The 12,033-nt window shown below is 44.1% G+C and overlaps 1 protein-coding gene across 2 annotated transcripts in view; it reads right to left on the reverse strand.

Moving 5' to 3' along the window:
• The window catches only part of SCARA5 (scavenger receptor class A member 5), a 132,301-nt gene that overhangs the window by 35,887 nt on the left and 84,381 nt on the right, over window positions 1-12,033 (reverse strand). For both annotated transcript variants that reach the window (XM_077152879.1, XM_077152878.1), the window contains exon 4: window positions 7,138-7,812. In XM_077152879.1, coding sequence (XP_077008994.1) covers window positions 7,138-7,812 — 675 coding nt within the window. The remainder of the gene's footprint in view (window positions 1-7,137; window positions 7,813-12,033) is intronic.

Consider the following 12,033-nt stretch of genomic DNA (forward strand, 5'->3'; position numbering starts at 1 on the left):
GCCCACCGTGTTGAGGCTGCAGAAAAGGTAACTGAGAAAGGTGCCTTATGACTGCACTCCAAAGAGCTTGACTGCTGGCTAGACCTACTCACTGGAAATCCCTATCCCTTCCTCACTTTTATCTCCCTCATCTAGAGTGTCCCCTGCCCCGCCCCGGCCATCCAGTGCCCAGTACTCCAGGCACTGAGCTGTTCATGGATGTAATGTACCTCTCCTTCCCTCTGATGAGGGTATGGCTCAATGTATGGGTTCTCCCAGAAGTAACTCACAAAGGGAGAATGCCGCACATTGGGAGAGCTCTCACAGTTCCTCTCACAGTGGAACTTAAAGTCCTGGGGCATCAGGGTGGCAAAGATAATTTGGGGGTGGGGTTGAATATGGGTACGGAGCTTCTTGGTTTAGGTCCTGGTTCTATAAAACGTGGATAACAGTTCTTCTCATGCAATTGTAATGAGTAAATGGATTAAGTAATGTAATAGAAAAAGGTTTTGTGGTCTTTGGATGGTAAGGCGATCCCTGACCCATTGGTAGCCCACTTGTCATAATATTTCATCATAAATATTATAAGATTACTGGTTATATTTATTCTAAGATGCATCTGAAAGTATTTTGCCAAGCTTGAATTGTTCATCCAGGGAGAAGTAGGTCTAAAACACAAATATGTGGTTTGTGAGGGTCTTTACTAGAGAGCAAATGGAGAGAAGTTGGAGTGGACAAGAAAGAGGGATGCTGATCTCCAAGCCTCCATCAGATCCATAGGCAGTGTTGTCCCAGCAGATTCAGAAGAGCCTAAAATTTTGGCCAACCTGAGACTTACAGGACCCGGATGACTGGCTCTCAAGGACCAAGCACTTCTCAAAATCATTGCTGCCCATGGGAAACACACTCTTGGGATCTGACTTTTCATAATGTGCAACAGCACTATTATTTCCTCAGAATTCCAGGAGAAGTCTCAGGCCTTCTTTGACTCCTTTCTTTCCTTTGACCATCTTCCTTTCCCCACCACAACCACACATATACAAGCCCTGTTATTCAAAGAGGTCAGACTGCAGTTCGCTTAGCAGGCCTCTCTCTACCTCCTTCTTCACTGCTGCCATCCTTGTCAGGGGCCTTATTACTTTGCTCCAGCCTTTATAAAGACCTCCTTAGTCTCTGGCCTCTCTCTCTAGCCCACTGTGCCTTGCTGTCTGATTAATCTCTCCAAAACATCAAAACAATCCAATGAACCCAGAGCCTCCAAAGGCCCCTCACTGTACAATGTGCCACACCCTCTGCTCTGCCAGACATCCCTGCAGCTCATTTGCAATCTGGCCTCTTCTTCTGCAAACTCACTGCTTCATGTTTCCTGATACAAATTCTCCTTCACTTCAGCCAACATGTTCTCTTCATGGTGTCCCTGGACATCAGTTAAACCCTTTCTTTTCTCAGAGCTCGGTCCGAGTACTCCTCGACCCTGAAACCCACCTTCCTGCCCAGATGCTCATATCATAGGGCACTGCTGACAGAGTCCCATATCCAGGCACTGGAAGAAGACCTGGAGCTTGCTGGACCCTGTCCCCTCCTTGGGCGCCTCCCTGAGCCTGGCCCTGCCAGCCTCTGCCTGCCTGTGGGGCACTGCCTCCCACCTGGGACTGTGGCTGCTGTGAGGACAGGCCTGTCTGCAGGCCAGAGTCTTGTGCCTGAATGACTCAGGGCAAGGATGGAAGCTGCTGTGCTCTAGTGCGGACCGGTGGTGCCCAGATGAGCTTTTTGACTTCTTGGCTTTGACACTGTCTCATTTCTCATCCTTTCCATTGCTTGAGCAGGTCACAGCCTGGAAATGGGCGAGAACAAGGAAGAGCAGGGTGGCACTTTCTGAAGCCAGGCCATTTCCCATCAACAGTGAAAACGGCTACTGAGCCTCCTCCGCTATGGCTTCCTGGCTGGCCGGTATGCCAGCTTCTCCTTCCTGATCTCCCTCCTCCAAAGGGTCTCTCAGAGCCCTGCACGGAGCCCACCCACCAACCAGTCCTGTTCACTCCCTACCCACTACTCCTAGCCAGTTTTGCCCTTGCCTTAGGCTGCCTGGGGCAGTCCAGCTGGAAATATCTTCTGACCGAGCATTTGGGAGAAACACCAGGGTTTTTCTGGGGACCAGCCAGCTGGATGGGAAAATGCAATGCTTTCTTTCCAGGGATCCTGGAACAAGCGATGGGGTAGGGGAATCTGTCTGTGCTGGAATCAGGGGGGTGACCCTCCAAGAGCAAATTATCATAACAGCTGATGAACCAGGCCTCAGGCCAGTGGAATCGTGTCACAATTTTAATGTAAACACCAACCACGGAACCATGCTAATCCCAGGGCAGTTAATAAAGGTCAAGTCCCTCAATTAATTGCTCCAGAGCAGACTCTCTGCTTCCCTTTCACTGATATCACTGGTGTTATCAAACTTTCAGTCTCCTTTATTACCTTTACAGCTTGGGGAGCTCCCTCACTTCCATCACTCAAGTTATTCTCTCCACAACCCTGAGAATGAGGACAGGGCAGGGACTGGCAGCCCCATTTCTCAGCTGAGGAGACCTTCCTGCCCCTAAAAGCTGTAGTGACTGCCCCCTGCTGCGGTGTGATACCTTAATCTTAATCCATGTTCCTGCTGGGTGTGAACCCATTTGTAACTAGGACCCTTTGAAAGCATACCATTAGTTAGAGCATAGCCCAGCAGAATCAGGGTGGGCCTTAATTTATATTACTGGATCCCTTTATAAGCAGAAGAAATTTGGAAGCAATGAGCCAGAGAAAGCCACAAAAGAGGAAACCAAGGACATGGCTATGTGACAGAGCACTGCCATAGCCAAAACGTTACCGACCCCAGGAAGATGCATAGCTTTGCTGACATCTTGATTTTGGACTCTTAGCCTCTAAATCTGTGAGCCAATAAAATCACCCATTGTACAGTATCTGTCATAGCAGTCTGGCATACTAAGATACACTGTCTCCAAGATCAGTATGCTTTCCTCTGAGCCTCAAAGGGCAAAGGGGGTGGTGGGTGGGATTTTCACAGCACGATCCAATCCCTTCCCAGAAAAGACATAGATGTGGAAGGGGAAATCACAGAGCACAAAACAGTAAACTCAGGGGATCTCTGCCCATTCATGCTTCACAATCCTTAGTAGAAACATTATTTGACATGCCACTCTATTCAGAGAGATGCTTAAAAATCTTCAAGGGGCTCCTATCAACTAGAGGTTAAAGTCCAAACTTTTGAGCCTGGAATCCAAAGCTCCACTCTATTACTCCATCCCTTTATAAATATTTGTGGAACCAGACTTTCTCTACTCTATGAATTTTTTTCTCAAAAAATGCAGTCCACAGATAAATGTGGTTTGAAAAATTGTTTTTATGCATTAACATATGTATTTTCTACTTTCAGCTGTGCCACTGACTAGACATTTGACTTGGGAAAGTCAGTTCTCCTGTTTGGACCTCTAGTTCCTCAACTGCAAAACAGGAAAACTGGACTAGCTGATTTCAGAGATCTATTACTGCTCTAAAATTCTGATCCTATAACACTTTCATTCTTGCAAACAGAGATATTTGAATATAGCTGGAGAGTTCTGTCTACACGCCTTCCCCACTCCTGGTATGCTTCCCTTCTCTGATTATCTTTCAAAGCCATTTGATTGCTGCTGAAAACAGAAAACACCTCTGTGGATGTATACAAAAGGCTCACTGGAGACAAAACTTATAGAAAACTGTATAACAAAGTGAAAGAATTAAAACCATTTTGGGATCATACTCAAGAATAATATAAATAAGCTCATATTTGAAAAATATACATAGTTGAGTACTTGTATATTCTGAGCCAGGAAAGAGAAAATGGTGTTGAGTGAGTGAGTGAGTGAGCGAGCCTAAGTGTGTGTTTCAAGACTTTAAGAGAGGAATTGGACAAAGCTAAGGCAGAAAGCTCTCTCCAAACAGCAGTATGCAAATGTATGGAAGCTTATCTGGTAAAGCCAGGGTAAAGTTTTGTCTCAAATGGTAATTGCATTCAGATATGTTAATCAGGAATTTCTTTAATAATACTAATCGAGGACCAGGCAACTGAGAGAAAAGGAGGTAGGAAAGGAAGAACCCAGTTGCAGTAGTGATTCTGGAAGTCAGAGGGTCTGAATGGTGGTCAACTGAAAAGCCAGGAGCTTATCCAGGAACTAAACCTTAAAGAATGGAAGCTCTGGAGGCAAGACTGAGGCAAAACTTTCAGTTCAAGGGAAATGAGTGAGAAACTCAGTTTAAGAGCAAAGAAAGATTACTTGGAAAATTTCACTATAAGAACCCTGGTAAACTGGTACCCAGATCTAAGAAGAGTGGACTTAGAAATTAAAGATCCAGGTAAAAAAAGTTCAGTGAGGCCCAGTAGGACACATTAGCAGAAAACACAGTGATCAAAAATCTTATCTTGTGATGTCTGTTGACTGGAAGAGGAAGGAAAGGGATAGAGCCTGGGAGGGACTGACCCCCAATAAAAGAATGGAGTTCAAGAGACCATGGTCTCATCTCTTTTTGCCACTTGCTTGTAGCTGGTACTTCTCCACCCTGGGAAGCAGCATGGGCAGTGATAAGAACATGGGCATCTGAGCCAGACAGACACCCTTTTGGATCTTGGCTTAGCCACTTGTCAACCTCAAAAGAAATAATGGGGGAAGTCATATAATTTTTTGTGCTTCAGACTATGCATCTATAAAATGGGGACAGTAACATCTTTTTTAACGGTTGTAAGGATTAGTAGTCTTTGATGTCTATTTAGAGGATTAATGTTGACAATATGCCTGATTCATAGTAGGTCATGATTCAGTGTAGCTGCTATTAATGAGCACTTGAACATACTGTTGTAGATGTGAAAGGTCAAAAAAAAGGGAAGGTGGGGCAAGGGTAGGTCCCAGGGCATGGATTTGAAGAAGAAACTCTACCATCTACTTTCCTTTGATTTCTCAGATATGAAAGCCCCAAATGATCCAGGACAAGAAAACCAAGCTATCCTGGGGAAGCCTTTGACTGCCTAACTTCAAGATTAACAGTTGTCTGATAAACACTCATTGCTGAGAGATACAGTGATGAACAGATCAGAGTAGAATCTGGTGTAGTGGAATGAGCACTGGGTTTGGAATTAAAAGTCCTGGTTTGGCCATTGAACTAACTATACACTTAAAACAGGCACATTTTATGGTATGTGAATTATATCTCAAAAAAAGCAGTTAATAAGACAAAACCCATAGCTGGATTAGATCGTTACTAGTTGTGTGCCCCTGAGTGAGCTAAATAGTCTGAGTCTGTTTTTTTTTTCCCTGCAGGAATGCTTCCCTCAATAATAAAACCTGCCTTAAGCCAACCACAGAGGATGTCATGAAGACCCAATTTAACCCAAAATAATGAACATGAAAGCTGTAAACTACAAAGTACCATACAAATGGAAGGTCCACCATTACCACTGTTGACCCTGATTAATGTAGGAGTTCAGAGGAAGGAGATCACAGTGAGCTAGAGAGGTCAGGGGAAGTTCTTGGAGGAGGTGGGTTTGAGTTAGGTCCTGAAGGATCAGTGGGATTTGGATAGATGATACGAAGAAGAGGAGGGCATTGCAACTAGGAGGAACAGCTTGAGTAAAGCGATGACAGTGGAAATGGCGTGACTTGCTTCCAGGGCAACAAGATGTATCCCACTAGATCCAATGGATCAGAGGGTCAGGGTTACAAACTGGCCAGCTATCGACCATATACAGTTCTCAGATGTATTCTGTTTGGCCCATAAACAATTGGGAAATTTCCATAAATCTCCATGTTTCTGATTTCTCTTGAAAAATTAGAAGACTTTGTCAATCTGGGCCCACATTCCAGCCTGGCAAAAATTAGTTGGTCCTGAGTAGTAGCTGCTCCCAAATCATACCCCTGACACCTAGGTCCCTTTACATTTTCACATTGCTCCACTAGTCCTATAGACAATTCGGTCTGCAACCCCTGGAACAGTGGAAGAGAAGGCAGGAAAGACAGACTAGGAACACATGTGATGAAAAGCATACTAGCTTTGGAAGCAGAAAGGCCTGGGTCCAAATCCTGGGTGTCCTGCTTCCTAGACCTGTCACTGAGGACACATTATTTAAACTTTCCTAATTTTAATGCACTCTTCGAAAGAATGAGGGCAACACTACTATCTCACAGAATTATTTTTAAAAAACATCATATCTAATACATTTGTTACAGTATCTGACACACAGAAAGTGCCCCAAATGGTATTATCATTACTGCTGACTATTGGGCTAAAGAGGTTTTAATGACTTGGGCAGTCCTTGGGGTCCTTGATGGGTTTTGAATGGGAAGTACTGTGGGAAAGGTGCCTATCAGAAAGATGCCCCTGGCAGTGACGTCCAGAATAAACTGCAGCAGGAAGGAATGGGAGTACAGGGGCTATGGGGACCAGGTTGTTAGGAATGGAAGTGAGGGAAGTGGGTCTATGCGCCCTAACATTTGTGGGGCCCAGGGCAAGAGAACAAATGGAGACCTACACACTTTTGCCATTATACTTAAGAGTCATAAATCAAGCTAACAAATTAAATATGTTCTTCTACCTGGACGAGTAAAACTTCACAACAGCCCAGAAGTCCAGGTACAAATTTGGAATTCTCTCACTCCTTGGAGTTCCACCCATTGGAACATGATTATGCTGGAGGAGCCATTTCTGTTCCTCTCCTGAGCCTGCTAGTCTGACCCTTCTTCCCTGTGCCTCCCAGCCCCAAATTCTTAGGCTCTGCAGCCAGCAAACTCTGAGTACAACCCCTCCATCTCTCCCCCGCCACACCCATTAGCCACACCTTGGCACACTGAGTGTGTGTGCTACACTAGGAAAGATTTACCCAGAGAAGAGAGCTGTGTAGGCTTTGCAAGTGGGCACAGGGCCATTTGAGCAGAAAATCCAGGAGTTCTGTAGAACAAAGCTTGAAACAAGGGGTATGGGTCCCCACAGCCAGACCACTTGTCTTATAGACTCCTGGGCCCTTGGGGAAGGCCAGGGGCCACGGGGGAAAGCCAGAGAAGGAAGGGCCCAGGGCTAGATCCCCTCTTGCAGGGGGGTGAGAAAGGCTGGCTTATGGGCTAGCCGGTAGGGTACCTTGAGCAAGAGAGATGTTCCTCAGCGCGATGGAGTGCTCCCAGTCCTTGAGGCGCAAGTCCTCAGTGACAACATTGAGCATAGCCAGCTCCTGCTTGAGCTGCAGCTCCATGCCCATGTGCACCAGCCGCATGCGGCGTGTGTCCTCACTGGCGTTGCTCACCAGCACCTGCAGGTCCTGCAGCCGCGTGTGGTGAAGCGCCACATCGTAGGACAAGCTCTGGTTAAGACCACGCAGTGAGCCGCCCAAGTCGGCCAGCTCCTCGCCCAGGAGGCTTACCCTGCGCGCCAGCCCGTCCAGCAAGCCTGCGTGGCGCCGCAGCAGCAGCTGGCTGCTGTTGCTCTCCACTTGCAGCTGGTAGAGCTCCAGCTGTGCCGCGTCGCTCTGCTGGCGGGTGTGGTCGCGCAGCAGGGCCACGGCCTGCTCCGTCTGGGCCGCCTGTGCGTGCAGCCCCCACAGCACGCCCTCCAGGCGCTGCACCGCTCCCGCCAGCGCCTGTAGTGAGTCCGACTGGTTCTGCAGCGCATCCTGCACCTTCCACACCTGCTCCGTCAGGTCAGCCTGCAGCGGGGCCTGCAGTAGCCGCAGCTGCAAGTCCCGGAAGCTCTCGTTCAGACGGTTCACGTTGCGAGTCAGCACCTTCAGGTCATCTGGGGAGCTGCGGGGCCTGGACACTGCGGAGGAGAAGGAGAAGAGATGAGCGGTGCTGTGGAGGTGACTGGGTCTCATGAGACAGGCCCGGTGCAGAGTAGTAGGAATGCAGTAGGTGCTCAATAGCTAATAGATAAAGTAGAGGTGGCTAATGTTAATTGAGTGCTTTGATATATCTCAGCCAATGGTCTCCAAACTTATCTGTACTTTAGAATCACCTAGAAAGGTGTTCACCTGCAGAAATTGTGATATCATTGGTCTGGAATGTGATCTGTGTTTTGAAATTTTAAAAAATCTGGAGGTGATGTGAATGTGCACACAAATTTGGGAACCACTATACTAATCTAACCATTATGTATCGCCATTTTTGCATGGAGAAAGAGTCAAATGTAAGCAATTTCATGTAATTCAACCTAATATATTGTGCTTTGTTATCTCTCCCCTTTAGGCGATACCATTTTATCTTCTTTTCCAGTAAGAGCTGTTAAAGTTGCCCAAAGCAGTACAACAAGTATGTTATGGAGCTGAGGTTCAAATTCAGACTGCTTGACCCCAGAGTCTAAGTGCTTTTCCAGTGCCTAAAGGCCTTCCCACAAGTCTGCAGAACGAACGCCAGCAACAGACAACAGCCGGACTCATGGAAACAAGTGTTTATTTTATGGCCTCCTCACATGCTGCAGCAAAAGGCCATTTAGGGGTGGTGCAGATGGCTTTTATATTGGTACTCTCCTTCTTCTCAATCTTCTCTTGACCTTATCGGCAAACAATTCATCCCAGTGACTTCTCACTCTTTCTTCTTGAATAGGTTTCCTTTTGTTTGTTATACACAGCTGTTTCACAATACTAATGGGAGGGACTTTTATCTCAAATTATAACCTCATCCGCTGCTGATTTACATCTGCAGTCAGCTAGGAGGTGTGCCTGCTGCAGTGAATGACATTTGACTTAATTGGCTGGTGCTTAAATGAGACAGCCCAATGTAGCACAGCCCAAGCAGCTCAGCATACCTCATCTCAGTACTCACAGCTGAGCCCAGCCCTTTGGAGATGCAGAAAGAAGTCACCCCAGAGAAAGTTGTTGGAACCCAGAGACCTGGAGAGAAGACCAGCAGAGATCATCCTGTGCCTTCCCACGTAAGAAAGATCCTCAATGGAAAGTTAGCTGCCTTTCCTCTGAAGAACTAACAAAATAAATCCCCTTTTATTAAAAGCCAATCCGTCTCTGGTGTGTTGCATTCCAGCAGCTAGCAAAGTAGAACAATGGCCATTCAGAATTTTAAAGATGGTTATTACACCCTTGCTTAGTCTTTTCTTGTTTAAAATCTATTGTTCCCTACAACCTCAACATGGGTCCATGGACCAGATTAAGTCCTGAAACCTAGAGGGCACAGCTTCTCCAAAACATGAGCATAGTTCTATCTCCCTACCCTATATTATTGACAGCCCCTTCCAACATGAAAAAGTTAGAATGGCTATAGCCCAAATACCCCTAAAGAGAGGAATGGAAAGATCCAAAGTAATGGTGGAGTTATACAGAGAAGGTAGGATTTAATAAACGAATATGACTGCTGAATCATTAAACTGATATTTCTTTTAGTCTCCAGTATCTTACAGCAGCTTGGAGTAAAAAACTAAAATTGTGGACTTGTAACCCATACCAAATCTGTTCTACAACTAATTGTTGTTCTGTGCTTTAAAATTTATTGCTTTTTTGTATATATGTTATTTTTCCCAAAAAAGATAAAAAAGTTGATTGTGATGATAAAAAAATATTTATTCCTTCTAGCTTCCTATGTTCTGGAGCAGCTAGAAGGAAAAACCTGAGATGTTAGTATGACAGCTCACAACAAACTCTGGGATCTGTCCGGTAACTCCTTGTTGAAGAGTGCTTTGAAAACGATTGCTTTTTTCTTTCTTTGCTTGTATATATGTTATATTATACAATAAGAAAAAATGTGAAAAAAAATCAATCGTTCCTTCATCTATTCCTCTGATGACTAGGTTTTAAGCCTCCCTCCATTCTGGTTTCCCTCATTTATACTTACTCTGTTGTTCCACTCTGGAAGGTAGAACTAGAGAGTTGCCAATAGAAGTAAAAATTCTAGGGAAAATGAATTTGTGACCCAATCATGGGCAAAGTAACCACAGGAATTGTCTGTTTAGGGTCTCCTCATTGGCCAGGATTTGATTCTAAATCTGGTGTGTTAATCCAGTATTCAACACGTACTGACTGACATATAATGTTTGAGCTGAAAGGGTGCTCTTACCTCCAAGACAAGAGCAGTTGGAAAACAGAAAGTCCAATATTTTATTGTCTCCTTTCATAGTATCCCTGGCATGCAAAGAAATACTACAGCTTATCAGAAGCAGTAAGAACTCTCTTGAGTTTTGTAAGTTCTGGTATTCAAATAGGGACTGTGCATGACTAAGAGAATATGGTACAACCTACTTGATTTTAAGGCCACATTTGCTCAGGGCCTGCCAGAGGCAAAACCACAAAGTAGGCAATTTCCCTTCCTCCTACTCTCTTCCCACCAGCCCTTCCTTCCCTTTTCAGGTGGTTCCTGTGCTCTACTGGTGCCCGATGCCCTGGGAAGGCCCTGGCTGTGCCCACCAGTTGCTTCCTTTCAGAACCTACCAGCTCCAGGGCTCCTTCTCTCTATTGGGAAACTAAATTGAAACTTTGCCCATATGGTGATGGCCAACAATCAGCAACCCCTTTGTAGGGAGTTCATTTGTGTCTTTTATTGTTGTTTATTGCACAACCAATATTAACATAAATTCAAATAAAAGAAACAAAAAACACTTTCACAATCCCACAACCTCCAGCAAAGCACATTTCTTTTCTTTTTATTTTCTTTTCAAGCTCTGTTCATATGCATACCAATCTTTACAATTTGATTTCCTGTGTTTTTTTCCACTTATTATTTCATAGGCATTTCCCCACCCTTTTTTCAGTCTTTTATCATTTTATGGCTGCATAAGAGTCCATTAAGGGATGCATTATAATTGACCTATTCTCTTACTTTTGAATACTTTTATCAATCATCATAAATCAATACAAAAAGATATTTCTTTCTTGAATTTTTCCCAATCAATTCCCAGAAGTTAGACTAATAGGTCAAAAAATATAGGCGTTTTTATGATTTTTAAAGTTATATCCAAGTTACTTCCCTAAAAGTTATACTAATTTATATTTAATTCTAGATTTTCAATGTACCAGTTTTGCTGCAACCCCACTGCAAAAAATATTATAATTTTCATATCATCAGTTTCACAGATATCAAATGATACCTTTTTATTCTAGTATATTTGCCTTTTTAACTTGGTCTTTTCAAGGCAATGTGTTAATTCAAAGAAATGATGTAGACAATTTACATAGCCTAAATTCAATCAGAACAGAAATTATTTGGGGTAAGTATTCTTTGGGCATCAAACCACGCCCAAAGGGAGTAGCCTCCCTTTTTAGGCTCACTTACCCTCCCCAGGAATGAATTATCTCCTTCCAACAGTCACTCTGTGTTCTCTGCTCGCACACCACCTCCCACTCACCCTCTTCCCCTATTTAATACCTTCCAGATGTTTGCTGTCCTCAGCAGGGAACAATTCTTACTTGAGTGTGACTCTCTTAATTCAGGTTTATACAAACAGTTCATTGAGCTCTCTGCTGGGCATATCTTCTTTTAATGTGCTTTAATTAATATTCAGAAATGGGGAAATAGATCATATAGTAACAATAATAACTGCAAACTTACTATGTGCCAGGAACTATCCTAATTGCTTTCCATATGAATGCATTTAATCCCATAATGACCCTATAAGGTAAGTTTTATGATTATCCTCATATTCCAAATGAGGAAACTGAGGCACAGAGAAGTTAAGTTAATAGCTGAGACTGAACTTAGGCTCCAGCAGTTTGGTTCCAGAGTCCTCAGCTCTTAACCACTTTCCCATATAATGTTTGAGCTGAAAGGATGGAAGGTATAATACAATTTTTAAAAAACTTTTTATTGTAGTAACAATTATACAACTAAAAATTTCCCATATTAGTCACACTCAAGTGTAGAATTCAGTAGTATAAATTACATTCACAATATTGTGCTACTCTCACTGATACCCATTTCCCCTACTTTTTCCTTACTTCAAAAAGAAACTCTTTACCTATTAAGCCATAACTCTCCTCACCCAAATCCCAACCCTGGTAACCTAAAAACTACTGTCTTATGAAGTCTGCTTCTAGGTATT

The sequence above is a fragment of the Tamandua tetradactyla genome, chromosome 3 (assembly GCF_023851605.1).
Source record: "Tamandua tetradactyla isolate mTamTet1 chromosome 3, mTamTet1.pri, whole genome shotgun sequence".
In the NCBI taxonomy this organism is placed as follows: domain Eukaryota; kingdom Metazoa; phylum Chordata; class Mammalia; order Pilosa; family Myrmecophagidae; genus Tamandua; species Tamandua tetradactyla.